Consider the following 27,957-nt stretch of genomic DNA (forward strand, 5'->3'; position numbering starts at 1 on the left):
TTGGCAGGATTCATGGCTCTGCCCTCAGTGTCCCTTTGCCTGTGAGTTTGGGGCCCATCCCTACTTCCCTCTGCTTCCCAGCTGCACTAAGGAGTTTCCCAGACTTGTGGGCCCACGTGGCCAGCTCCCCTCACTTCCGCCCTGAGCCCCATCCGCCTGCCGAGTCCACGGCCCGGCCCTGCACCCTGCCTTGCTCACTGCTAGCCCCCAGGCCAGGCCTGAGCTCAGGAGCTGGAAAACGGGCCGGGACCAGACAGCAAACAGAGGCCTTGGCATTGGGGACCAAGCCTGGGTCTGCTGGGGTGGACAGGGTGTGAGTAGAGTCTAGGGGAGAATGAATGGGTGGAGGAAGGAGGAGGTGACTGGAAGCCCCGATTTCAGAGAGGGGTAGCACCTATGGTTATTTATTTACTGAGCCCTTGGCATGTGCCAACCTCTACCCGAAATTCTTTACCGGCATAATCGCACTGAATCCGCACTGCAAGTCTATAAAGTAGATATTATCACCTTCAGTCTACAAACAGGGAAACTAAGGGACAGGGAAGTTAGGGGGACTGCCTAAGGGCACATGGAATTGGCCGAACTGGGATTTGAACCCAGCTCAGTCCACTTTTCCTGTACACAGGCGAGAAAGGGTAAAAGCTGGACTGGGAACCCCAGGGGGTTAGAGTAACCCAAGGGGGCAGGGAGGCCAGCTGTCTCAGAGCCCCAGAGGGACGAATTTGTGTTTATTTTCAGGGTCTTCTCTGGCATCATATGCAGAAGTCGCTCCCAGTCCCTCTCCTCTCCCTCCGCGTCTGGGGCTGCTACAGCTCGGAGCAGGACTGGGTCAGGACCGGAATGGGACCCCGGGTCGAGGTGCCCAGCAGGGGGTAGGCGCAGCCTGCAGGATGACAGACTCCAGAAGCCCTCCCTGAACAAAGCCTGGGTGGGAGGCGGCCTGGTGTGTCCCCACCCCGCCTCCCCCAGTGCCTGCTGAGCCGAGACCACAGACGGCAGCCAGACAGAGGGAGCATGGCTGGGCTGGGGGCCGCTCTGCAGCTCCTCCTCCTCCAGCTCTTGAGCCTGGCGCGGGCCCAGGGGGTGGGCAGAGGTAAGTCGGGGAGGCAAGGGCTTGGGGTCCGCCAGGCTGGACCCGTCCTCGCTCAGACTAGTCGAAGGGAAGGAGCTGGGGCGGCAGCCGCCTGGGGCTGGAGGAGCCGGCGTGGTGGGGAGCTAGGAGACCGAGACCGGGGAGCTGGGAGGCCGGGATGTGGGGTCCCGGAGAGGGAGGGGGCTTCCTGCTATGGCCTCGGGAGGAATTCCTGCAGGCAGCAGTGGGGGAGAGGCTGCCCTGGAATCTGGGAGTCTGAAGTTAATTATTTGTCTTGAGAAAGAGGAAAGAAGAGGCCCGCTATGGGAGCTGACTTTGAATCGCTGAGTCTGGCTCTCCCCCAGCGGGACAGGCGGGAAAAGAGGGATCAGAGAGGGGAACTGAGGACGGCTCCGTGGGGAGCAGCTGGGCTTTGTGCAGCCCTCAGGCGCCCTTTCTGTGGTCTCTCCAGGCACGGGACTGCCCTATCTTCCCTGGTCCCAGGGGACCCCCAGCCGCTCCCTGACCCTCTAATTGTTCCTGCTTAAGCAGGTCTGGAGGAGGATCATGCGGGATGGGAGTCAAGCTGGGGTGGAGGGTGGAAGATGCTGAGACCCCGTCCTTGGACCTTGGACGTCCTTCATGGGCTGGCCAGGAAGGCAGCTGGTACAGGAGCCAGGGCAGAGGACCACTCCAGGTGACCTGCGCAGGGAGGGGGCAGCACGCACAAGAGGTTTGGGTGCCCACCTTTGTTGGGCTGTTAGAACCCTGGGTGTGAGGGGTAGCAGGGCGGCTGAAAAGGGGGGTGGCACTTGTGAAAGGTCACATTCAGACCTGCTGCTGGGAACCTCCCGGCGTGTGGTTTAGAAAGGCTGTGCCAGGGAAGGGGAGCGGCTGGAGGCCGGAGGACTCTGCCTTCTGTCTTCTTGGTAGAGACAGAGGGAGAGCAGAGGGGGGGGGGGTGGGCTGGGGGACGACTGGGTGGGACCAGAGACGAGAGGGTGTGGGGGAGGGGCAGCAGTGGGGAGCTGAGCCCCAGATTTCCGAGTAGGTGGGGTGGCATTAACCAAGCCAGGAACCCAGGCCATGCAGGTTTGGAAGAAAGAGGACAACCTGGGTTTTGGAGGAGAATCTCCAACCCCCCTTGGTGACGGCAGTGGGGTGGCGGGGAGAGTGGGTGACATTGGTCCCCTGCCTCACTAGTGTCCGTGAGAGAAACCCTTCTAGCCACTGATGAGCTGCTTCTGTGGGAAAGACCCTCCCCCTCCTCCTCCGGCCCCTCTGAGCCCTGCCCACCCCACCTGGAGGTCTGTGGGATGTTTGTGGAGTTGGCTTGCCCCCTGCCCCGGCTTTTCTTTTCCTGCCTGCAGGAGAGGGATCCAAGCCTAGGTCTGAACTCAGAGGTCCCCCTTTCCCTCAACATAATGTCCCCTAGAACCAGGGACAGCTGTCTTCATTTGACCCGGCGCCTCGCAAGCTAGTGGGGGCCCTGCCAGTAGCTTCCCCAAACCCTTCAGGGAATGCAACCTAGTCTCACTCTCTGGGACCCACCCTGCCCCATGTGGGGTCCCCAGGCCCCTCGGTCACAGCCTGACACTGTGGCCAGTCTTCGAGGTGGGAACAGAGAGCGGAGTTGCAGCTACCCCCCCCCCCCATACACACACACACACACACACACACACACACACACACACACACACAGTCTCCAGGAGCGGCGCCTTTCTGACAGCAGGCGGCTGGCAGGGTTCGCTCACACCAGAGCCCGGGCACCTTCAAGCAGCCGCCTCTCAGACGTCTGTCTTCCCCTCCTGCACTTCAGCTGTGCCAGCTTCTGGGCCTCCCAGCATGGCATTCAGCTCCGGGCTCCCCTGGCCACGTCCCTGGCCCAAGTGAGGATGAATGACCCTGACGTGCAGGGAGGCTCTGGTAGAGATGCTCCCTGTGCCCCCAGAGGCCCAGCATCCCTGGGGCTGGTCCCTGGGGAAAGCCGGTCTGGGCCACCTTTGTCCACGCAGGACTCCCTCCCGCTCCTCCCTCCACATTTTCACTCTGGCAGCCTCACAGACCCTGTCTGCTTCCATGGATGACGGGTGGGCGGGTGGACAGGGGAGGGGCACATCATTGGGAAGATAGAACCCAGGACCTTGCTAGTCCCTCACCCATAGGCCCACCTGGATTCTCTGCCTTCAGGTGGCGCTGTCTCCAGGGAGTCCCTGGGGCTTGCTGACATCCATGACTCCCAGCAGCAGGCCCCAGCCCGCTCCTCGGACCCCGCGGGGGCCTCCCAGGAGCAGTGGCGCCCTCTGCAGGAGTCACTGAAAAGGCTGGAGGCTGAGGTGGCACAGCTCAGAGAGCAGGTACCATTGAGGCGGGGCCTGTGTGCTCTGTGCGTGGGGTAGGGCAGGCCTGTGCAGTGGGAGGGAAGGAGAGAAGAGTTGGGCTTGGGGGGAGGCGGCACGAAGGGACCCTAAAATAGTTTTGTTTTAAATGCACATGGAGAGATTCTTATCTGAACAGTTCTTAATATCATTTCTTTCATGAAAATGAAGAACCTCCAGGGTGTCTGTTTTGTCAACCCAGACTTTCATATTCTTCCATGTATTTGCAAACATTATAGAGCACCTATAAGCCATCATCAGGGAAGATTTTTGAATGAATAAAGGACTTTATTTGCTGGAGCGGGAGGATTGGCTCGCCTCTGTCCAAAGGAGAAGCCTGGGGGCCCCATGCTCCCCTGGGGTCCTATCCAGACCCCCGGTCGTGAGAACTGTGACGGTTTGAGCTGGATGCCGACTGACGGGAGGGGGTCCCACGTCTACCCGGGAACTGTCAAGTTTCCTTCTCATGCTGCCTCAGTTTCCACAACCCACAAATCTGTGGGGGAAGCTGAGCCAGCACCTCCAACCCCCCCAACTCTTTGCTCCAGAACAAGGACCTGCAGGAGAGGGTGAGGCAGCTGGAGTCGTGTGAATGCCGCCCGGCTTCTCCCCAGTGCTGGGCGCTGGGGCGGGCCTGGCCGGAGGGGGCTCGCTGGGAGCCTGACGCCTGCACGGCCTGCGTCTGCCGGGGTGGGGCCGCGCTCTGTGACCCCAAGCCTGGCCTGCCCCCGTGCCACGGTGAGTGCCATCCCATCTGCCTGCAGCACCACCGCGGGGCCTGAGTGACAGCACTGTCTCCTTCTCAGGCTGCAGCCACGATGGTCAGGCCTATGGCAATGGGGAGACCTTCTCCCCCGACGCCTGCACCACCTGCCACTGCCTGGTGAGTTCCAGGGCCCACCTGAATGTCCCTACCTGCCCCCTTTACCTGTCTGCCTCCCTTCGCTGCCTGTCCCTACCCCCAAGCCTTGCCACTGGTGGCCCTCAGCTGATTCTGAGCAGTTTTGCTTCCTGGGGCTCAACCCCCATGCACATGGAGGGGGCCCCCAGGCCACTGTGGCAAACAGGGGCATGGAGGGCAAAGAGAATGATGGTGCCTGGCTTCCTACATCACCCCTCTCCTGTGGACTCTCACTGTCCCGGCTCATCCATCTGCCCTTGTCACCTACCCTCCTGTTCTCCCTCACCTGCCTCCAGAGCCACCTTCTTCTGGCCCGTTGTCCCTCACTCTTTCATTGAGGAAGGCCTTGCTCCCCTTCCTAGGATCTCTCCACCCTGGGAATTTGGTGGCACCTGGGAGAGATGATTTCTGGGATCAGGGAAATGATGGGGTTGTGGGTAGGATGTCTCTTTTCTGCCCTTGGACCAGGAGTCGCCCATGACCCTTGAGCAGACTCAGCCTCTTGCTCCTCTGGCATGTCCCAGCCTGGGGGGGGGGGGGGGGAGGGGTCGGTTCTGGAGGCCCTACCCTCCAGGCTTCTGATGCCGGTGCACCACCAGTCTGCCTCCCCACAGGAAGGAGCCATCACCTGCACCCAGAAGCCATGCCCCAGGGGACCCTGTCCGGAGCCAGGAGCATGCTGCCCACACTGTGAGCCAGGTCAGCCTCTGCCAGCCCCAGCCTCACTTCCCAAACTTATTCTGGGTCCCCGGGGCCATGGTCTGCCATCTGCCACCTGCTACGTGCCCAGAGGGTGCCTGCCCACGCATGCTGGCAGTGGCTAGAGGAGTTCAGAACTGAAGCAAGTCAGCAAAATACTGACTGCGGCCTGGGTCTAAAACTGCCCTCTGGGAGCTTCTGGTCTCATTGCGAAGATACAAGATCCAATGAACACGCCCTGGCTGGGTAGCTCAGTTGGTTAGAGCAGCGGTCGCCAACCTTTTGGACCTCACGGACCACCGGTGGTCCCCATATGCCAAGGTTGTGGGTTTGATCCCCAGTCAGGGCACATACAAGAATCAACAAATGAATACATAAATAAGTGGAACTACAAATCAATGTCTCTCTCTCTCTCTCTCTCTCTCTCTCTCTCTCTCTCTCTCTCTCTCTCCACCTCTCCCTCCCTCTCCCTCTCTCTCTAACATCAATAAAGGTTAAAAAAAAAATCCAATGAACAGATTAAAAGGAGGTGTAGAAAGGCAGTAATTGGCAGGGGAATCCTACCCAGACCAGGTGCCAATGGGTTGTCTGAGCTAGATCTTCAAGGGAAAGTGGGATGTCACCAGAAAGAGACAGTGCTGCAGGGTCCTCTGGACACAAGATGGGGGGGGGGGGGGGCGGGGAATTCAGGAAATCAGTTTGGAAAGGCCAGTGGGAACGGACTGCTGTAAGCCATGCAGTTTGAACTTTCTTCTGTGGCAATAGGGAGCCACGGAGAGTTGAAGAGCCAGAGTGTGGCATGTTCAAAGAGGTGTTTTAGGAGTATTCATCTGGTATTATGCTAGGTGCAGAGTGACCAGTTAGGGGACTATTCAAGCGGCGTCAGGGGTGGCTGTGGGCTGCAGAAGGAGGGGTGTTTCTAAAGGACGGGCAGGAGCTGGTGACGGGTTGGATCCCATGGGCCAGTGGAAAAGGAGGAAGTAGTGGAGTAGGAGGGCAGTGGTGCCAGCGAGAGGAAGAGAGCTGGGAGGAAGCGGAAGCAATGCTGCTGGGCTTGTTGCCAGCTCGTGGTCAGGGAGACCGGGCTGTCGGATTTAGCAAATAAAAAGACAGGATGCCCTGTTAGATTCGCATTTCAGATAAGCAAGCCATACTTTTTGAGTGGAAGTATGCAATGTGGAGCATACTTACACTAAACAAGTATGAGTTGTTTATCTTGTCAACACAAGAAACATCCAAACACATAAATAGTTTTTGTAAGAGTTTATTTGAGCCAAACTGATGACATAAGCCGAGGAGCAAGATCTCAAATGTTCTGGAGCATAACAGATTTGCAGCTTCTTCAGTGCATTTGAAGTGAAGGAGGGAAGATAAGGAAGGTTGGAGAAAGCAAGGCAGGAATTGGATTACAAGACAGTTAAAATTATGTGCTCACTTGAGGGTGGTTTTGGCTTATTTCAAAGATGTGTTAACCTAGTTGCACAATAAAAGCAAAGATATCCCCTGCCCCCCCCCCCCAAAAAAAAAAGAAAAAATATATAAGTTTTTTACTAAGAAGTTATATGCCTGGGCACTACTACCAACCATGCTCTGCCCAGTTAGGAATTCCTGATCAGATCACCCTGTGAGGTTACTTTCCATAGAAGCCCCCTCCCCCTTTTTAAAATCCACAATCTGGAATTCAAATTTAATGGAGCATCTCTACTCTGCCAGGGAAGAATCTCAGCTGGCAGTGGGAAAGGGGAGACAGGGGCTCAGGAAGCAGTGAGGTCTGGAAATGTAGCCCGGGAGTCTTGGTGGGAGATGAGGAGTGACGTTGGAGTTGATGGATCTCAAATAAAACCAGACACGTGCACACACAGCCTGGAGAAGTGGCGCCTCAGCCACTGCTAGCCCATGTTATGTCTCTGGTGGAAATTGTTTTTAAAAAGGCGCCCTGCCCTGGCCGGTGTGGCTCAGTGAGTAGAGCATCAGATTGTGGACTGAAGGGTCGCAGGTTCGATTCCAGTCAAGGGCACGTGCCCAGGTTGTGGGCTCAATCCCCAGCAGAGGCGTGCAAGAGGTAGCAAATCAATGATTCTATCCCATCATTGGTGTTTCTTTCTCTCTCTCCCTTCCTCTCTGAAATGAATATATATATATTTATTTATTTAAAGGCACCCTGTCCTGGCCAGTGTGGCTCATGCACCAAAAGCTCGTCAGTTCGATTCCCGGTCAGGGCACATGCCAGATTTTGGGTTTGATTCCTAGTTGTGGTGCATACAGGAGGCAACCGATCGATGTTCTCTCCCTCTCCCTCTCCCTTCTTCTCTCTCTCTAAGAAAAAAAAAGAAATTTAAAAAACCATTTTTTTTTAAAGGCACCCCTTCCTCAACACTTCCATCTGCTGTAAGTCATGGAAATCTACTGATTATGTCAGAGTCAGACACTTTACTGCCATCTCCTGGACAGTGGTAGTAAATACCAACATCTCTGCCATCTACCACCTGAATGGTGCTGCCTTGTCGTGGGGCCCTCCCGGGTGCTTTTGCCAGTCTCTGGGTCTCTTACTTGGGGACCTGCCTTGGTTTTGTAGGCTGCCCTGACGGTCCCAGGGCTGGGGAAACGTGGCAACCTGAGCCTTGTGTCACCTGCACCTGCCAGGTAAGGGAATCAGAGCCTGGCCCCACCCACCACCCACCACCCAGGTCCCTGCTGCTCTGCTGGTAACCCCCAGGCCTGGCAGCGCCACGCCCAACCTGGGGCCTGACAGGGCTGCTGCTGCCACCCAGGCATCGAGGCCGGGAGCCCGCTAGGCCTGCCAGGCAGCGGAGTAACTCTCAGTAACCTGCAGTGGAGAGGGCGGGAGGGCTCAGTGTCTGCCCCGCAGGCAGGGACCGTGCGGTGCCAGGGGCCCTCGTGCCCAGAGCTCAACTGCCTGGAGAGCTACACCCCGCCTGGAGAGTGCTGCCCCGTCTGCCGGCCAGGTGACCGCCCACCCTGCCTGCCCCTCCACCCCCAGCCCCCGAGGGTCCGGTATCTATTGGGGTCATGCCTTCCCACCCACCCCGCTCTCACCTGACCAGCCTGTCATCCTGACACCACCCCCCCAGGCTGTGAGTACGAGGGGCAGCTTTACGAGGAGGGGGCCAGCTTCCTGTCTAGCTCCAACCCTTGTCTCCAGTGCTCCTGCCTGGTGAGTCCCTGCACCCTCTGCCCAGGCCCTGCTCCTCCTGGGAGGCCCCCTGCTCCTCCTGGGAGGCCCTCTGCTCCTCCTGGGAGGCCCCCTGCTCCTCCTGGGAGGGCCCCTGCTCCTCCTGGGAGGCCCCCTGCTCTCAGCCTCACATGTATTCCGGGGCCCTTCACTCTCTGCCTGACCTGTGCCCACCTCCCAAGGGTGCCCACACCTGCCTGCCATGCTCTCTCTGGGAGCCAGACCCAGAGGCTTTACAGCTGTTGGTACATTACAGAGGAGCCTGGTTCGCTGTGTGCCCATGAAGTGCCCGGCCAGCCCCTGCCCTGAGCCAGTCCTGAGGCCTGGCCACTGCTGCCCGGCCTGCCAAGGTGAGCCCTGGCTCTTCCCTAGGCGGCTGCAGGCAGGGCTGTCACCTCATTTCTTCACTCAGAGCCCACCCTGCTGGCTCGGACCTGGGGGTCCGGTCAGTGGGAGAGTGACGCCTGGCCACGCCCGCTCTGGAGCGGGTCCTGAGCTCAGACTCTGTCCTTGCCCCGTTGTGGTTGTGGCCTCTGAGTGAGTTGCTCTGTGCCTCAGTTCCTCATCTGTGAGGTGTGGGTACTGATATGCTGCCTTAATAATGTTGACTATTATCTACTGTGTGCACCTAAGACCGGGGTGGGCCCTTGAGGCAGACCACTGGAGGGTGACACTGAGTCACACACCAATACCGTCCCCAAAGCAGGCACCAGGACCATGGAAGCTCAGAGGGAGGAGACCTAGCCCAGCGTGGGCACAGGAGGGCAAGCGTCCTGAGTGAACCTTCAGGATGAAGAGCAGTTGGCTAGGTGAAGGGTGGGATAAGCAGAGGTCATCCCAGGAAGAGAGGGCAGCTAGAGCAGAGGCTTGGGGCAGACACTCAAGAGTGAGTTTGGTGGATGTTAAGTGGGAAGGTGCAAGCAGACAAACCTTCCAGGGAGAGGTGGGGGAGGTGGGCGTGGCCACGCTGGGTCCTGGAAAGCATGGAAGGCAGGCAAGGAGCGTGGCCTTACCCAGCTGGGACGCTGGCAGCCACCAAGAGGTGTAGGCAGAGGCATGGCCTGGTCTAGTCTGGGCTCAGAGGAGGGGGGTGGCAGACTGAAACTGGGGTCCAGGCTGGCTCCCATCGGGCCTCCTCTCTGCCCACCTCCCCCCAGCCCCCGGCTGCACAGAAGGTGGCTCTCGCTGGGAGCATGGCCAAGAATGGACTGCACCTGGGGACCCCTGCCGCATCTGCCAGTGCCTGGTGAGCCCCGACGCTGCTCCCCGGCTTTCCCCACCCCTCCGCTCCCCCAGGCCCACCATATTCATTCCCTCATTCCACTGAGCACATCCCAAAGGCACTGTGCAGGGCCAGGGGTGGAGAGGGCCTGATCTTGGGCGCGGTCGTGCCCGTCTGCATGCCCAGCTCTGAGCAGAGCGGGCGTACAGCATGGGTTTGTGAACTGAACTCAAGGAGCTCGCAGCTACAGGAGTGAGGCAGGGCAGGGTGTGGCAGGTGCTACAAGCCAGGGAGGGAGAGACGCAGATGGATCTGAGGTGTCTAGAACTTCGAGGTCTCATCAGTGGCCACAACTGCATGTGGCCACTGAGCCCTTGAAATGTGGCCATCAGATCTGAGATGGGCTTTCAGTATAAAACACACACCAGCTTAAAGACGTAGTCTGAGAGAAAGGAATGTAAGCTATGTCGTTATACGCTGCGCTGATTACATGTTGAAATAACATTTGGGATATATTGGGTTGAGTGGAACATTAAAATTTAGTTCCACCTGTTTCTATTTTTTTGAAATGTGACAACCAGAGAGTTTAAAGTGACACATGTGGCTTGTGTTATATTTCATTGGGCAGCACAGCTCTAGAAAATCTTCATGGAGGGGTGGTGTTCACCTGGGTCTTAAAGGGTGAGTAGGATTTAAGCAAGGAGAAATGGGGAAAGACACTCCAGGGGGTATGGGCTGAATGTTTGAGACCCCCCCCCCCCATTTTATGCTGAAATCCTAACCTCCAAGGTGATGGTATTAGGAGGTGGGGCCTCTGGGAGGTGCTTAGGTCCTAAGGGAAAGGGATCAGGCCCTTAGAGCTTCAGCACCCCCTGCTGCAAGGTGAGGACAAGGGGGATTAATGGGGGGGATGAGGACACATATGTAATACCTTAATCAATAAAGAAATTTTTTTAAAAAGAAAAAGAAATAAAATAAGAAAACAGCCATCTATGATTCAGAAAGCAGGTTCTCGCCAACTGCTGGAACCTTGATCTTGGACTTCCAGCAGCCCAACCGGATGAGACACCAGGTGCAGGGAACATCCGGGCAGAACCTGGGGGAGGAAGGTGGGGACCCGAGACCTACTGTTCAGGCAGGTGCCTGCTGAGGAAGGCTGTTGCATGGGGCCTGTAGCCAGCCACAGAGCAACAGCCTGCCGAGGACTAAGGGATCCATTGTGAAGGCCATGGACCCCTCTACGACCATGTGCCTCCCCTCCCTGTTCACGCTGGCCCCGCACACACCCGTGAGAAGAGTCACTAGCTGCCCAGACACTAATGGTGCTAGAGGCAGTGAGTCCAGGTGTGGGCGTGAACTCCAGGGATGGTCTATGTGGGCGTGAACTCCAGGGATGGTCTATGTGGGCGTGAACTCCAGGAATGGTCTATGTGAGCATGAACTCCAGGAATGGTCTATGTGGGCGTGAACTCCAGGAATGGTCTATGTGGGCGTGAACTCCAGGAGTGGTCTATGTGGGCGTGAACTCCAGGGATGGTCTATGTGGGCGTGAACTCCAGGGATGGTCTATGTGGGCGTGAACTCCAGGGATGGTCTATGTGGGCGTGAACTCCAGGGATGGTCTATGTGAGCGTGAACTCCAGGGATGGTCTATGTGGGCGTGAACTCCAGGGATGGTCTATGTGAGCGTGAACTCCAGGGATGGTCTATGTGGGCGTGAACTCCAGGGATGGTCTATGTGAGCGTGAACTCCAGGGATGGTCTATGTGGGCGTGAACTCCAGGGATGGTCTATGTGGGCGTGAACTCCAGGGATGGTCTATGTGGGCGTGAACTCCAGAGATGGTCTATGTGGGCGTGAACTCCAGGGATGGTCTATGTGAGCATGAACTCCAGGAATGGTCCAGGGGGAGTAGCAGCAGCTGCTGTTTGGTAACTGCCCCCTTCCAGAGGTTTGATGCCACACCAGACACCTCACCTCATGCCCATAACAGGGCTATGAGGAGAGGAATATTATTGTCTCTCTTTTTTTATTTTATATTCTCACCCAAGGATATTTTTTCAATTGATTATTTTTTAGAAAGAGTGGAGGGAAGGGCGGAGGGGGGGAGAGAGAGAGAGAAACATCAATGTGAGAGAAAGACATTGATTGGTCACCTCCCACACGTGCCCCGGGTATCGATCTGCTACCAAGGTATGTACCTTGACCAGGAGTCAAACCCTGGGCCCTTCAGTCTGAGGGCCGATGCTCTAACCATTGAGCAACCGGCCAGAGTGTCTCTTTTTTTTTCCAGATGAATAAACTGAGTCACAGAGGACTTAAGTAGCAAGATGGGTTATACATGGATGTTAGTGTCCTAGGGCTGTCATTACAAAGTTCCGCAAACGGAGTGGCTTAGCCAACAGAAATGTGTTTTCTCGTGATTCCGGAGGCGGGAGGTTTGAGATCACGGTGTTGTCAGGCGGGTCCCTTCTGAGGGCCGTGAGGGAGAGTGTGCTCCGGCCTCTCCCCCGGCTCCCGGTGGCTGGCTGGAAGCTTGGTGTTCCCAGGCTTCTGCCTTCATCTTCACATGCTGCTTTCCGTGTGTGTGTGTGTGTGTGTGTGTGTCCAAATTTCCCCTTTCTACAAGGACACCAGGCACTGGATTAGGAGCCACCCCCCTCTAGCATGACCTCACCTAACTCTTTACCTCTACAACAGCCTGTTTCCAAAGAAGGTCACCTTCTGAGGTGCAGGGCGATGGAGGGTAGGACTTCAATAGGAGAATTTGTGTCTGTGCGGGACACAATTCCACTCATCACGACGTCTAGTGAGTGGATAGCTGGGGCGCAAATGCTGTTTCTGCCTCGTGGCTGAGCTCCGATGGCCTCATCCCCTGCCCCCACCAGGAGGGCCACATCCAGTGCCGCCAGCGAGAATGCTCCAGCCTGTGCCCGTACCCTGCCCGGCCCCTCCCGGGCACCTGCTGCCCCGTGTGCGATGGTGAGTCCGTGGGTGAAGCCTGGAGGGGCTCCAAAGCTGATTGACGGCCAGGCTCCGTCTCCCACGAAGGCCAGGACTTGGGGCAGCGGGGGACCCCTGAGGAGGGTCTAAGGCCCCCTCTCCCCAACAGGCTGTTTCCTGAACGGGCGGGAGTACCGCAGCGGGGAGCCGGTGGGCTCCGGGGACCCCTGCGCGCACTGCCGTTGCGCCGTGAGTGTGGCCGCCCCGCAGGGAGGGCCTGGCTCCCGGGCCTGCCTCCCCGATGCTGACCGGGCCCTGTTGTCAGAACGGGAGTGTCCAGTGCGAGCCTCTGCCCTGCCCAGCTGCGCCCTGCAGGTACCCAGGCAGGCTGCCCGGGCAGTGCTGCCCCGTCTGTGCCGGTGAGTGGGGCCGTCACTGGGGGAGGGGCGGGCACTGGCCAGAGGGAGTCCTTGGCGCGTGGGTGCGGATGCGGCCTAGGGCTACAGGAAGCCCCCTGGAGTTCAAGGCCAGAGGAAATCCTGTATGAAACGAAGCTCCTGTCCCCACCCAGAGGGTCTAGTTCTCACCTTCTCGTGGCACGCGGGCACTGAGGTGGGGCCCTGGCTCCTGGGGGTGGGGGCTGGCAGGGACCCCTGAAGGTGGCCGTCCTCATCAGGGTGGGAGGTAGATGTCAGGGGGAGGGAGGCTTCCCCGTCAGCCTCCAGCCCCGTCCCCCGTCCCCACCCTCCTGTCCAGGCTGTGAGTACCAGGGACACCACTATCGGAGCCAGGAGACCTTCCGGCTCCAAGAGGGCGGCCGCTGCCTGCGCTGCTCCTGCCAGGTAGGCCGTCCCCTGCCTCCCGCCCCCCCCCACATCTGCCTCCCGCCCCCCCCCCCCATCTGCCTCCTCCTGAGGGCCTCTCACCCAGTGTCCCCCCCTCCTAGGCCGGCGAGGTCTCTTGTGAGGAGCAGGAGTGCCCGGTCGCCCCTTGCACCCTGCCAGACTCTGTTCCCCAGCTGTGCTCAGGTGTGTGTGTGGGGGGGGGGGGGGAGAAACAGTTGCAAAGGGGCGCTGCTTCAGTGGCTGGAGGTGGAGGGGTGTTCCTTCAAGTAAGGGGGGCATTGCTAAGGCCACCAACCCTTCCAGCGTATATTCAGAGGAGGCTGTGGGGGCGGTAAAGCTGGGGTCCTGGGAAGGGGAGGGGTGGGTGGAGGGGTCTGGGTTGCCATGGTGACAGCCCCCTTGCTGTAGCCTGTGTGCTTGGTGGAGAGGAGTTTGCTGAGGGCGTCCAGTGGGAGCCCGACGGTGAGCCCTGCACAGCCTGCTCCTGTCAAGATGGGGTGCCCGTGTGCGGAGCTGTGCTCTGCTCCCCGGCCCCCTGCCAGCACCCCACCCAGACACCTGGTGAGTGCCCCGCGCTGATCTGCCTTCCACCCCCTGCTTTGCCCGCCCGCCCTGATCAGCTGGGCTCTGACCCATCTGCCCGCCCAGGTGCCTGCTGCCCCAGCTGTGACAGCTGCACCTACCACGGCCAAGTGTATGCCAACGGGCAGAACTTCACGGACGCAGACAGCCCCTGCCACGCCTGCCGATGCGAGGTACCCCCCAGGCTTGCTGCTGCCCTCTGAGCCCCTCCCAGGGCTGACCCCCACTGCCCTCTCCCCTCCTCCCAGGACGGGACCGTGAGGTGCTCCTTGGTCGACTGTCCACCCACAACATGCGCCAGGCCCCAGAGTGGACCGGGCCAGTGCTGCCCCAGGTGCCCAGGTACGTGCTCACTGTACCTGTCTGGCTCGGGGGACCTAGGCCTGCCCCCCCCGCCCCCGGGCACAGCAGTTCCCTTGGAAAGCCACGGCCTTCTCAATGTTCCGTCTGGCGAAACTTGGAATGCACAGGGCGTGGGTGGGTGGGAGACTTGTTTCTCCTTCATGTCACCATATCACCCTTCTTCCCATCCTACGTTTCCTCTTCCAGCAGCGCACCACTCAGACGTATTTGTCAGGACTGCACACACGCGTGCGTGCACACACGCACACATACTAGTACACACACGTGTGCGCTCAGAGAGACACCCTTGCCTGCATCACAGCCCCCTCCTCTCCCTCGATGGGGACAGCTCCCAAGTGCCACTTGCACCGCAGCTCTGAGCCCCAAGGGGAGAGGAGCTGTCTGCCTGCTCCTGCACCTTCAGTCTTCGCCCCCATTCCTCCCGCCCCTGCCCAGACTGTATCCTGGAGAATCAAGTGTTTGTGCACGGCCAGCGCTTCTCCCACCCCCGAGACCCCTGCCAGGAGTGCTGGTGTCAGGAAGGCCACGCCCGCTGCCAGCCCCGGGCCTGCCCCAAGCCCGCCTGTTCCCACCCGCTGCCGGGTCCCTGCTGCCGGAGTAACTGCAATGGTGAGCGGACAGGAAGGGGGGTCTCCTGGGATGGTTTGGCCCCTCCTGTGGGCATTTGGCGCTGGGAGGGCATGACCTGGGCAAGTAGGGCCTCTCCCAGGCCTATAGCTGCCCCCTCCCCCAGGCTGTGCCTTTGGTGGGAAAGAGTACCCCCACGGAGCCGACTTCCCCCACCCCTCTGACCCCTGCCGCCTGTGTCAGTGTCTGGTGAGTCCGCCCCCTGGTGGGAGGAGTCAGGGGAGCAGGGGTGGGACGTGGGGAGGCCAGGGGCTGTCCAGCGCCGTGGGCTGGGAAGGGCTGGAGGTCAGCTCTGCCTGCAGCACTGACCCTGCCGCCGTGTCCCTCTGTCCGTGCAGAGCGGCAGCGTGCAGTGCCTGGCCCGCCGTTGCCCGCCGCCGCCCTGTGCAGAGCCGGTCCTGCTGCCCGGGGCGTGCTGCCCGCAGTGCCCAGGTAAGAGCTGCACCCCGGGGCGCCCCCCGCCCCCCGGGGCTGGGGGTGCGCTGCAGCCTCTCCCTGGGCGCCCGGTGATGCACCCTGTCTGGCCTCAGCCGCCCCCTCCGGCTGTCCGAGGCCTGGGGGCTTGGACCCCGCGCGCCACCGAGAGCACTTCTTCCTGCCGGGGGAGCCCTGCCGCCGCTGCCTCTGCCTGGACGGCTCCGCGTCCTGCCAGCGGCTGCCCTGCCCGCCCGCACCCTGCGCCCACCCCCGCCAGGGGCCCTGCTGCCCCTCCTGTGACGGTAACGCCCTGGCCCCCAGCGCCCCGGCCCCCCGCTTCCTCCAACTCCTGGTCACCCTCTGACTGCTCGTCCGTCCGCCTTTCTCCAGCCCCAGACTTGGTGCCACCCCGTATCCCCCTCCTCCCGGCCTGGCCCTCCCCTCTCAGAATGTGGGGAGGCAGTGCCTGGGGGTGCTGGGCCCGGCGGACAGCCACCAAGCCCCCCAGCCCTGCCCTGTCCCCGCCCCTAGGCTGCCTGTATGAGGGGAAGGAGTCTGCCAGTGGGGAGCGCTTCCCTTCGCCCACAGTCCCGTGCCACGTCTGCCTCTGCCTGGAGGGCAGCGTCAGCTGCGAGCCCAGGGCCTGTGCCCCTGCCCAGTGTCCGTTCCCTGCCAGGGGTGACTGCTGCCCGGCCTGCGATGGTGAGGGGCAGGGGACGTGGGGGTGGGGGAGGCGGGAGGGCTGCGTCAGAGTCATCCTTACTGCCCTAGAGAGGGCCCCGATTCTTTTTTTTTTTAAAAAAATATATTTTATTGATTTTTTACAGAGAGGAAGAGAGAGGGATAGAGAGCTAGAAACATCAATGAGAGAGAAACACCGATCAGCTGCCTCCTGCACACCCCCCACTGGGGATGTGCCTGCAACCAAGGTACATGAGAGAGGGCCCCGATTCTTATTACGCTAAGAAAAAGAAAGAAAAAAAAAAAGCACTGGACTAAAGCCTGGATTTTCTCCTGCCTCTGATGCTATTTGGCTGTGTGACCTTGGACAAGTTACATAACCTCTCTGAGCCTAATATTTTTCAATGTTTAAAAAAACACATAACATAAAATTTACCATCTTAACCATTTTTTAAAATATATATTTTATTGATTTTTTTACAGAGAGGAAGGGAGAGGGACAGAGAGTCAGAAGCATCGATGAGAGAGAAACATCGATCAGCTGCCTCCTGCACACTCCCCACAGGGGACGTGCCCGCAACCAAGGTACACGCCCCTGACCAGGATCGAACCTGGGACCCCTCAGTCCGCAGGCCGATGCTCTATCCACTGAGCCAAACCAGTCAGGGCCATCTTAACCATTTTTAAGTGTGACTCTGGGCCTAATCTTAACTCCTGTGAAAAAAGAGAGTTGAACAAGACCCGCTCCCCAGTCTTCGGTCACTATTGTTTATTATCTTCGCAGTTGTTTCTACATACCCTCTACCACCTGTAACTTTATTTATTTAGTATTTTTCTTCAAATTGAAATTTTAAATTGAAATTTATTTAGAAAGGAACCTTTATATCATACTGTAAATGGAAAACTAGATTTGCAAGGAGTAGAATATTACCATTAAAATGAATACCATTAAAAATCAAATATTAAATTCAAGTCAGATACTTTTGCCTTCTAAGGCTTTGAGCCTGAGACTCACCTCCTTTTCCTCATTTTTACTGACTTTTTCTTTGAAAGAAAATTTTTAGGTTCACAGCAAAATTAAGAGGAAGGTGCAGATTCTTCCCATATATTCCCTGCCCGCCCCGCCCAGGCACAGCCCCCCTCACTATCAGGGCCCGCACCAGGGTGGCACGTTGGTTACAGTTGATGAGCTCACAGGGACAGGTCATTATCGCCCAAAGTGCCTTCTTTTTCAAAAAGGTCAGAACGTGTCAGCCGCTTGGGGCAAGCTGCCCCTCCCCCCTGGGCCCCGGGTCCCTCCTTGCTTGATCAGAGGGCTTGAAAGAGCATTGGGAAGGGGATGCCTTGGGTCCAGCCACCTAAGGCATCTCAAGCATCTCCCAGCTCTAAGGTCAGGCTGGAAAAAATGGTGCCTCTGGCCGGGCAGTGGCCTGCTGGGTATCCAACCCCAGGGGCAGATTCTGTGTGGGTTTGCCCTATAGATCGGACAGGGACATCTTTCTGCAGGTGAACGGGAGAAAGTTTGCCCTTTGGCCAGTCCGACTCTCCCCCCAGCTCTCCACTTCTTTGTCCATCAGCCTGGGTGGAGGCCTCCTCCCCACCATGGCCACGTCTCAGGCCTTGGACTCAGGCCAGGGGCAAGCTCATAGCTGGTGACCCTGTCCTCTCACCCCTTCCTGACCCCACCCTGCCGCTCCCTGTCCCCTCTTCAAGGCTGTGAGTATCTCGGGGAGTCCTACCTGAGCGGCCAGGAGTTCCCAGATCCCCGACAGCCCTGCAACCTGTGTACCTGCCTGGACGGCTTTGTGACCTGCGGCCGCAGACCCTGCGAGCCTCCGGGCTGCAGCCACCCTCTCATCCCATCTGGGCACTGCTGCCCCACCTGCCAGGGTAGGGCAACGCCTGCCCTTCCGCCCCCCTCTGGTCTTCCAGCACCCAGAGTCCTGAGACAGCCCCCCGCAGACCCACCGCCTGCGTTTCCGTCACCCGCCTCCCACTGTCCGCATCCTCCCTGGCCCTGCTGTCACCGCTCACTGATGCTGGGCTCACCACATAACTGGTCCCGTGCTTCCCGGCCTTTCTGCTCTTACATTGTCTCGCTGCCTTCCTAGAACAGCACATCACGAGACTCAAAACTATTCAACGGCTCCCCCTGCCCCCGGGTGCCTCGGGAGCCCAGCCCATCGCTCACCTTCCTCTCCAGGTGTGCCGTCCCTCCCGTCCTTTTCCCCCGCGCTGCCCGCAACGACAGAACACTCTCAGCCGCCTGCGGCCCCACCTCCACGCTCCACTGCCTCCCCGCACGCCAAGCTCACCACTCCCAGCCACCCGCTCTCCCGCTCACACCCCCAAGCTTTGAGAGGTCCCCAGGCCGGCTGTGTGTGCGTGTGTGTGTATGTGTGTGTGAAAGTGTGTACGTGTGTGAGTGTATGTGAGAGAGAGTGTGTGCGTGAAAGTATGAGTGTGAGTGTATGTGTGTGTGTGTAAGCATGTATGTGAGTGTGTGAGAGTATATGAGTGAGTATGTGTGTAAGTGTATTGTGTGAGAGTGTGTGTGTACATGTGTGAGAGTATGTGTGTGAGTGTATATGTGAGAGAGTAAGTGTGTGTGAAAGTATGAGTGTGAGTGTATGTGTATTGCGAGTGTATATGTGAGTGTGAGTATATGAGTGTGAGCGGGTATGTGAATACATGTGTAAGTGTACGTATGTGAGTACGTATCTGTATGAGTACGTGTGTGTGAGAGCATGTGTGTGTGAGTGTGAGTGTGAGTGTGAGTGTGAGTGTGAGGCAGGAGACGGGTCTGTTGACAGCAGCTCTCCCATTGCCTTCCCTGCTCTGCCAGGATGCCTCTATCATGGGGTCCCTGCTGCCCTCGGAGAGACCCTTCCCGACCCACTGGACCCCACCTGCTCCCTCTGCACCTGCGAGGTGAGGTGGCCCCTCGGGAACTCGGGAACCGTCATCGCTGACGCTCCTTTCTGGCCCGGGTTGTTTCTTCCACCCCAGTCTCACGGGGCACCTCTGCCTGTGACAAGTGGGACAGGACTGGATTCCGGCCTCCGGGCCACGCAGGGGGTTGGGCCTGGCAGGCTCATGGGGGCCCTCGTGGGGCAGTGTAGCCTGGGTTGAGGGTGAGATGACATGGGGATCAGGAAGTGGCAGAGTGATCGATCTCTCTCCCCAGGAAGGCTCCATGCGCTGCCGGAAGAAGCCATGCCCACCAGCCCTCTGCCCTCACCCCTCCCCAGGCCCCTGCTTCTGCCCCGTGTGCCACAGTGAGCTCCTCCCCACACCCAGGCCCCGGGCCCGCCCTGCCCTCCTCCTTGCCCCCCGCCAGGCCTGAGGTGGGACCGGGCGAGGTGGCACCGCGTCCCACCAGGAAGCGTGTCGCCCACAGGGTGCTTCTCTCAGGGCCGGGAGCACCAGGATGGGGAGGAGTTTGAGGGGCCCGCAGGCAGCTGCGAGCGGTGTCGCTGTCAGGTATGGCAGGGAGGCGCCGAGGGGGCTGGGGCGCTGGCTGGGCACACTGCCTCTGGGGCACCCAGCCCAGGGAGAAGTCACTGACCCGGCATCTCCTGCAGGCCGGCCACGTCAGCTGTGCGCGGCTGCGGTGCCCACCCCTGTCCTGCCCACTCCAGCTCACAGAGCAGGGGAGCTGCTGCCCTCGCTGCCAAGGTGTGCCCGCCGGGGGGCTGCCCTTGCTTCTGCCCCGGGCCCACTGCGCCTCCATCTGCCCACCTCCTTTCCCTCAAGCTCCCCTCCTGCCTTCCCACCTCCCTGCCCACCCACGCCTGTCCTTGAGACTTCACCCCTGTCCTCCTTCAGCTCTTCTTACCTGGCCCTGCCCCTGGCCTGCCCAGACCATCTCCCCCTCCAGAGGCTTATTGGCGCCCCCTCAAAGCTGCCCCCTTCCTAACCACCCCCCCTTCGTCATCATGATCACATTTACTGAGCAGACACCATGAGCTCAGCACTTTAATCCACACCAAGATCTTAGCAGGGAGGCACTATTGTTATTATTCCTATTTCACACATGGGAGAGCTGAGGTGCAGAGAGGTCATAGAACTGGTAGGTGGCAGAGACCACCTTTGCTTCCAGGCTGTCTGAATAGGAGCCTTTCTGCCCTGCCCTGTGCCCGGCATGGCATAGATTCCAGAACCATGACAGCATCTCCCTGGGAGGTGGGCAGCACAGAGGAAATCCTAATTAGCAGCTATGGAGTCTAAGGCTTGGAGAGACTGAGTTACCTTGGTAACATGGTTAGTGATGGAGCCTTTCACTCATGCTGCATGCATGTATTAGATGCCTGCTGCATGCCAGGTGCTGGTGCTGATGCTGGGCTACAACAGGCAGTGCCTGCTGCCTGGCCTTTGGTCTAGCAAGCAAGCAGATGTGCCAGGGATGAGAGCCCAGGAGTTCTGAGCCCAGACCAGTGTCTTCCCTCCGCCGCAGACAGCAGTTCTGCCAGGCCACCTCCCCACCTCCTCCCTGCAGATCCCCTCCCGTGCCAGACCCCAGGCCCTGCTGACCACCCAAGGTGAGCTATCGGGGGCATACAGATCCCAGACTCAGAGTCACCCCTGCCCACCTGGCACAGGCTGCCTGGCCCACGGGGAGGAGCACCCTGAAGGCAGTAGCTGGGAGCCTCCGGACAGCCCCTGCTCCTCCTGCATGTGCCACGAGGGCGTTGTCACCTGTGCCCGAGTCCAGTGCGTCAGCTCCTGTGCCCATCCCCACCAGGGGCCCAGGGACTGCTGCCCTCGATGCTCTGGTACTGGGAGCCCGGGGTGGGGTGGGTGGCAGGGAGGTAGTGCCTGGCCAGCATCTCCCTGCCTTGGCACAGGGTGGGGCGGCAAAGACAAGCCTTTCCAGAAGTGGCTCCCATTTTTGTACACACCCAAATCCTGGGGGCTGGGGTCCCTGGGGGACAGAGAACGCCACTCCTGGCATTGCTGCCAGCCTGAAGGCTCCCTGGTCCCATTCTGCTCTTACCCCACCCCCAAGGCTGTGAGCACGAGGGCCGGAAGTATGAGCCAGGGGACAGCTTCCAGCCTGGGGCAGACCCCTGTGAAGTGTGCATCTGTGAGGTGGGTGAGGGCCGTGCTGAGGGGTGGGGCACCATGGGCGCAGCCTGGACACTGCGGGCAGCAGGCACTACGAGGGTCAGAGACAGGAGGTGAGGCAGGGCTTGGGGCGAAGAGCCAGCAGGGCCCAGAGGTCTGCGGTTAGCCGAGGCTCCATGGCCCCGGTGCCGAGTGTGGGGAGGCAGTGGGCAGGCCCTCCCGGCAAGAGTGTAGAGTGGGTGTGAATAGGATGAGCGAAGAGACACCTGGGAAGTGGTTGGGGCCACTGAGACTCTCCATTAATGGGGAGCAGGCAGTGACATCATAGGTGCAGAGATCAGGCAGTGGGGTTGGGAAGAGGGTGGCATGAGAGTGCAGGAGGGGCAAAGGTCACAGAAGGTTCAGGCCCAATGACTGGAAAGGGAGAGGGAAATCATCGCTGGGGATGAGGGCTGAGGAGCCAGGCTGGGGGCTGTTGAGGAGGTGCTGCAGGCACACGGAGGGGTCTGGGCTCCAGGGGAAGAGGGTGGCTCTGCTCCCTGGTCTGGGGCCCAGCCCTTGCTCACTCATTCCTGTTGCAGCTGCAGCCTGAGGGGCCTCCCAGCCTTCGCTGTCACCGACGGCAGTGTCCCAGCCTGGTGGGCTGCCCGGCCAGCCAGCTCCTGCCCCCGGGGCCTCAGCACTGCTGCCCCACCTGTGCCCGTGAGTCACAGATAGAGGGTAGATAAGAGGGCAGGGCTGCCACCCCCTGACGGACCCTGGAAGTGCCAGCCAGCTCTCTGCCACAGTCCCAGCCCCACACCTTTCCTGAGTCCAGAGGACTGTGCTAGAAGCCCTTGCCCCGGCGGGGAGGGGGGAGGCTTGCACCACCCCAAGGGGAACCGGGGAAGTTGGCAGTGACTCATTTTTCCCAGCAGGTGGTGCTGTGGGTGGCAGTTGTGCCAGCTGCTGGCTTTTGAGGGCAATGATGTCAGGTCAAGAGGGGCAGTGAGTGGCCCAGCTACGGAGATGGGGACAGCCATTCCTGTCAGCCCTTGTGCTTCAGGAAAAGAGAAAAAAGACTAACACTTATTAAGCACCCACTGCATGCCATGCACTGCTTGGTGATTTTAATAAGCAGTATCTCGTTTAATTTTCACAGTTACCAGTGAAGTAGGTATTATTATTATTCCCTTTTTACAGATGAAGAAACGGAGGTTCCGAGAGGTTGATTGATCTGCCTACAATGGCACAGGCACTGAGGGTTGGAACCGGGGGTACCTGGCTCTCTGTGCTTTCTTATGCCGTTTTAGCCAGGCAGTGTGAAGGGAGGGGGACGGGGAGCAGGCAGCATGGCGTGTGGTCCTGAGGGACCTCAGGCTAAGGAAGCCACACTTGGTCAGTTTCCAGCCCCACCCCACCCCCGTCCCCGTAGCCTAGCAAAGTGCCTCTTGAAAAGTCCAAACTTTTCTCTGCCGAACCAGCGGGAAAGGATTTATCCTTCCTGGAGTCAAGGTGCTGGGGATATGGGTCTGAGGACAGAGTGGGTAAGTGCGATCATCTGGGCTTACATCCCTTGCTCCCACCCCCCTTTTTACCCTCACTTTGCGTTCTTGTCTACACAGAGGCCTTGAGTAACTGCACGGAGGGCCTGCTGGGGTCTGAGCTGGCCCCGCTGGACCCCTGCTACACCTGCCAGTGCCAGGTGAGCCCTCCGGCCTTGGGGATTCCCAGAGCTCCAAGAGCCTCCCCTGTGGGCTGTGGCTGAATCTCCCGCAGGAGCTCGGGGATTCCCACTCACCCGGCATTCGCCCACTTGTCCTGAATGTCACATTCCACTAAGAGCCTGCTCCCTCCCTGCCATTCTCTACCCATGGTGTTCTCATGCCCTTTCATAGGACCGGACCTGGCTCTGCATTCACCAGGCCTGTCCTGAGCTCAGCTGTCCCCCATCAGAGCGCCATACCCCCGCTGGGGGCTGCTGCCCTGTGTGCCGGGGTAAATGCTGGCTTCGTTCTTTTGTAGAAATGCAGGGCTTATCATTGGGGTGGAGGAGAGACCCATGAGGCAGAGGGAGGCAGAGAATGAAGCCTGGATTCTCAAGGCCTGGCCTGAGGCCTGTCAGTGGGCTCAGTACCACAGGCCCCTGGGCACTGCCCAGCGGGCAGCCAGCCCCGAGGAGGGCTCCGGCCTGTGGCTCTTTAGGCTTCCAGAACCCTTTCCACCTCTCAAGCCCTGTGCAGGGCCTGCCCTTAGTAGGCGCCCTGCATGTGGTTGAAGAAACCAGCACCAGCAGGGTGCTGAGTGGGCGGTGGGCACCCCTGCTGCGGGCCTTCAGGGTGAGCTCCAGGGAGGAGGGGTGCAGCTGGAAGGACAGTGCTCCCCAGCCTCCTTTCTCATCAGAATGTGTGGTGGAGGCCGAGGGCCGGAGAGTGGCAGATGGAGAGAGCTGGCGGGACCCCAGCAACGCCTGCATTGCTTGTACCTGCCATGTGAGCTGGGGCTGAGGAGTGGAGGTGGAGGGCCTTATAGAAGAGGGGAGCCTCAGGACGCTGGGCCAATGCATATGGGGGGGCGGGAGGCGGGTGTCTTTGAGGTAATTAGGAAAGGGCGCCCCTCTGGGTGAGAGCGGGCAGAGGCATCCCTGTGCTGGGCACGGAGCTGAGCGCTGGACTTCAGGCCCCACGTGAACAGGAAGTGGTTGTTCTGGAGCAGCTCCCGGGAGAAGGGGCTGCTGCCTCAGAACGGAGCCAGATGGCCCCCAGAAGTGTGACCAGGGACCTCAGGGCCTACCGAAAGTCCTAGAGCAGTGGCCTCTGTCCTCAGCGGGGCCGCGTGGAGTGCCACCGTGAGGAGTGCCAGGCCCTCTCCTGCCCACATGGCTGGGTGAAGGTTCGAGACACTGGCAGGTGCTGTGAACGATGCCAAGGTGCGGGCCAGGGTGATGGAGGGAGCAGCACCGAGACCCAGTGTGAGGGAGGGGCAGCTGACCCCTGACCCCACCCCCACCCCCCAGTTCCCTCAGCTCCCGCCCAGTCATGTGAGCACCAGGGCCGAGAGGTGGCCTCCGGGGAAAGCTGGGCCGTGGACCCCTGCACCAGGTGCTCCTGCGTGGCCGGCACCGTGCGCTGCCAGAGTCAGCGCTGCCCGCCGCTCTCCTGTGGCCCTGTGAGTGCCCGGCCTAGGGCGGGGGGGTGAGTGCATGTGGCAGCGCCTCCCTGGTGCAACGGGCAGGGAAGGGGGAACCTGGCTGGGCCACGGTCCGGAGCTGGGGTGGGGGGTGGGGGTGGGGGAGGCGCGGCGCAGGGCCCTGCAGTTCCCGGAGCGACCACGAGGCGGTGCCCTGAGCCCGCTCCGGTCCTCAGAGGCTCCGCGTGGGGCTCCGCCGGGACCGCGTGTCTAACTCTGTCCCGGGCGGAGGCCAGGACGAGGCTCCCGCCCTGAACCCCGGCAGCTGCTGCCCCCGCTGCCTGCCGCGGCCGGCTTCCTGCATGGCCTTCGGAGACCCCCACTACCGCACCTTCGACGGCCGCCTGCTGCACTTTCAGGGCAGCTGCCGCTACGTGCTGGCCCAGCACTGCCGCGGAGGCGACTTCAGGTGCGCAGCCCCCTCTGCCTGCCCCCTGCCCCCCACCCTCTCCTGCTGACCCCTGCACCCGGCCTCTCGCACCCAGTGTGCACGTGACCAACAGTGACCGGGGCCGGAGCGGTGTGGCCTGGACCCAGGAGGTGGCGGTGCTGCTGGGAGAGGTGGCCGTGCGGTTGCTGCCGGGCGGGGCGGTCACGGTGAGGCGAGCAGAGGGCCGGGAAGGGCAGCCCCGCGCCGTCCACTCCTCCGTCCCGACGTCGCCCCTCCTCCCGCCCTCCTTCTCCTCCAGGTGGACGGGCGCCCCGTGGCCCTGCCCTTCCTGCAGGAGCCGCTGCTGTACGCCGAGCTGCGGGGAGGCACCGTGATCCTGCACACCCGGCCGGGGCTCCAGGTGCGGCCGGGCCATGGGGGGGCGGAGGGGCCGGGGCTGCTCAGGCTTCGGTGTCTGTGTGTGGAGGGCGTGGGGGTTGCCCACTACTTTCCGGGCCTCACGGAGGTGAGAGAGTCCTGGATTCTGAGGGGAGAAGAGGGAGCAGGGTCAGAGACCTCCGGGTGCAGCGACAGGAGCTCTGAGCCTGGTTTCTAATCTTGGCTCAGCCATCCACACCCTGGGCCCTGGGCCTGTACCCGTCCCCTGTGGGCCGGTTTCCTCATCGGTAAAACCGGGCAAGGATTCCTAGGACCCCGGTGGTTTCGGGATTCCTTCCAACTCCCATGCCGAAGAGTAGGGCACTCCCCCGCATCCAGCAAGAAGCACAATTGTAAACTCCTAGAATAGGACTTGTCTGCACTTGCGATCCAAACACTAACTGCGTCTTGTCCTCCGTAAGGCCTGGGCACCCACGAGGGGGTGTACCTCGGAAGTGGCTGCATTTCACCTGGGGCCCCGTTCAGGGATGCCGCCGCCGCGCCTTCCTGGGAGCGGTGCTGGCGGTCATAGTCCCGCAGTCTGTGCCCGGGGGCCTGGGCCAGGGCCAGGGCAGTGTCCCCGGCGGAGAGCCTTCCTCCTACAGCAGGGGGCGCGCTGACACAGCGTGTGCGCCAGGGCGGATCTTGGGCTTGTGTTCCCCCCCTCCAGTCCCCGCCTCTCCACACAGGTGCTGTGGGATGGGCAGTCCCAGGCGGAGGTGCGCGTGCCTGGCTCCTACCGGGGCCAGACCTGTGGGCTCTGTGGGAACTTCAATGGTTTTGCCCAGGATGATCTGCAGGGCCCCGAGGGGCTGCTCCTGCCCACTGAGGCTGCCTTTGGGAATAGCTGGCAGGTGAGTGGTCCAGGAGCCCGGGGCCTGGGGGGTCGGGCCGCGGGCTGGAGACGGCACAGTGGAGCATGAGTCTCAGAGCGGCCCTCTGGTGTGGAAACGGGGAGCAGGGTGGACACAAGACGGGCTTTGGGACTTTGAGGCTGGCTGGGAGCGTCTTGCCTGTCACGGAGCTGGAGGAGGCAGGAAGGCCTGTTGAAAGAGGCCGCATCATCTGACTCCCCAAGCCCTGCTTTGCTACTCCCGGGCTGTGTGACCTTGAACAAGTTACTTGCCTGCTCTGGGCCTTGGTGTGTCCCCAAAATGGGGACAAAAGGAAAGTAGCTCACGCTGCCTTTGCTGTTCTTGTAAGGAGGTTTTCGAAGCTAAAACAAAACATTGGGTGGAAAATGCTCTGAAGAACGGCAGGCAAAGGCCAGCTGCCCAAGGACGCTGTCACGCCAGGGCCACTTTCCCCGCGTAGGTCCCAGAGGGGCCGGGCCCCGGGCGGCCCTGTTCCAAGGGCCGAGAGGGGCACCCGTGCCGAGCAGCAGGCTATCGAGCCAGGCGTGAGGCCCATGCCCGGTGCGGGGTGCTGAAGTCCGCCCCGTTCAGTCGCTGCCACGCCGTGGTGCCGCCGGAGCCCTTCTTTGCCGCCTGTGTTTACGACCTGTGTGCCTGTGGCCCTGGCTCCGCGGCTGACACCTGCCTCTGTGATGCCCTGGAAGCCTATGCCAGCCACTGTCGCCAGGCGGGGGCGACGCCTGCCTGGCGGGGCCCGACGCTCTGTGGTGAGCCAGCATCGCCCAGTGTGGCATGGGGAGGGGGGGTGCAGAGGGCCAGATCCGGATGGGGGAGGTACAGGGGGGGCTGCACGGGGTGAGCAGGGTGACTGGAGCCCTGCCTTCCCCTCTGCCTGCAGTGGTGGGCTGTCCCCTGGACCGTGGCTTCGTATTCGATGAGTGCGGCCCGCCCTGTCCCCGCACCTGCTTCAACCTGCACGTCCCCCTGGGGGCGCTTTCTGCCGACTGTGTGAGGCCCTGCGTTCCTGGCTGCCAGTGCCCCGCAGGCCTGGTGGAGCACGAAGCCCACTGTATCCCACCCGAGGCCTGCCCCCCAGTCCTGCTCACGGGGGACCAGCCACCCCGAGATCTACTCAGCCCCAGCCAGGAGGCCCGGGGGACACTTGACCCAGGATGACACCGACCGGGACTCATCAGACCAGAAGTCTCTCCTTGGAGAGCAGCGCCCGCCCTGGCCCGAGCTTCAGCGAGAATGCCCTGCCCTGGCACTGGGGGCCTGGGCCCGTCCCACAAAACCCAGCCGTGTTGAGTCAGAAGCAGTAAACTCGGGGCCTGCCCTAAGGCTGCCTTGTGTATGTGTGTGTGCGCTTCCTCCCGGCGCTGGGGTGGCAACATGGGCTGCTTGGGACATGGGGGCCAGAAGTCAGTGTCCCCAGAGTCAGAGGGGTGGCAGCTGTGGGGATTCAGCTCTGGACCTTGCTCACTCCTGTGACTGCATCCCTGGGCCGCCCCCGCCAGCCACACCCTGGTGCTGCCCTGCAGTGGGCAGGCGGAGCCAGGACTCCTGGTCCCAGCCTGAGTTTACAGGTAGCAGGCATGGCCTGTGGCCCCGTGGGGCACCCTCTGTGGATGGGGCACCCTCTGTAGCAGGCATGGCCTGTGGCCCCCATGGGGCACCCTCTGAAGTGCACAGAAAAGATGCTCAGTCCCCACATGGCATCCTGCTTTCTCTTGGTTTGGGGACACCAAGTGCTCAGGGGCCTCCTGGGCCACTCTGAGAGCTGGTGATAGAGGGACCCTGTGCCTGGAGTGGGGACCAGGACCGTGATGAAACACAGACACAGATACAAGTGCACAGAACCCCCACAAGCGTGCATACCTGTGTGCATCCACAGCCACACCCACCCTGACGGACCTGTGGGCAGGGGACACACGTGCAATTTCTGAAGACATCCTTGTAGGGGAAAGAACATGGGCTTTGAAATAGAAAAACTCGATTTCTTTGAAAAGAAAAATACCTTTTTAAAGTGAACTCTATCTTGAATCCTCTTTACCTCCTACTGGCTATATGACCTTGGTGTGTTTGGGACCTTGGTGTGTTCAGGACCTTGGCTAAAATATCAAGGGGACCCTGCTCT

General features: G+C 60.4%; 1 protein-coding gene across 9 annotated transcripts; it reads left to right on the forward strand.

Annotated features, from left to right (window-relative positions):
• Window positions 1-27,760, forward strand: KCP (kielin cysteine rich BMP regulator). Of its 9 annotated transcripts, none has more exons than XM_079785867.1 (43): window positions 1-41; window positions 739-1,093; window positions 3,263-3,429; window positions 3,999-4,188; window positions 4,257-4,333; window positions 4,966-5,050; window positions 7,626-7,693; window positions 7,920-8,016; window positions 8,143-8,225; window positions 8,500-8,593; window positions 9,401-9,489; window positions 12,354-12,447; window positions 12,578-12,657; window positions 12,734-12,827; window positions 13,165-13,250; window positions 13,355-13,436; window positions 13,662-13,814; window positions 13,902-14,008; window positions 14,084-14,177; window positions 14,634-14,807; window positions 14,932-15,014; window positions 15,164-15,257; window positions 15,356-15,544; window positions 15,774-15,944; window positions 17,637-17,813; window positions 18,769-18,854; window positions 19,111-19,201; window positions 19,324-19,406; window positions 19,508-19,601; window positions 20,525-20,698; window positions 20,932-21,014; window positions 21,572-21,692; window positions 22,595-22,674; window positions 22,868-22,967; window positions 23,373-23,461; window positions 23,796-23,898; window positions 23,986-24,137; window positions 24,395-24,567; window positions 24,644-24,755; window positions 24,848-24,949; window positions 25,656-25,820; window positions 26,281-26,587; window positions 26,719-27,760. In XM_079785867.1, the coding sequence occupies exons 2-43, from the start codon at window positions 1,015-1,017 to the stop codon at window positions 26,994-26,996; spliced, it is 5,100 nt and encodes a 1,699-aa protein (XP_079641993.1). In that variant the 5' UTR covers window positions 1-41; window positions 739-1,014; the 3' UTR covers window positions 26,997-27,760. The 9 variants fall into 9 exon arrangements, 8 of the variants coding, with proteins under 8 accessions (XP_079641993.1, XP_079641992.1, XP_079641994.1 ...); XM_079785866.1 differs by lacking the exon at window positions 1-41 and adding an exon at window positions 247-313; XM_079785868.1 differs by lacking the exon at window positions 1-41 and adding an exon at window positions 247-313 and having other exon boundaries at window positions 19,115-19,201; window positions 19,338-19,406.
• The last annotated feature ends 197 nt before the right edge of the window (window positions 27,761-27,957 follow it).

This window comes from Cnephaeus nilssonii (genome assembly GCF_951640355.1).
Source record: "Cnephaeus nilssonii genome assembly, chromosome: 12".
Classification (NCBI taxonomy): domain Eukaryota; kingdom Metazoa; phylum Chordata; class Mammalia; order Chiroptera; family Vespertilionidae; genus Cnephaeus; species Cnephaeus nilssonii.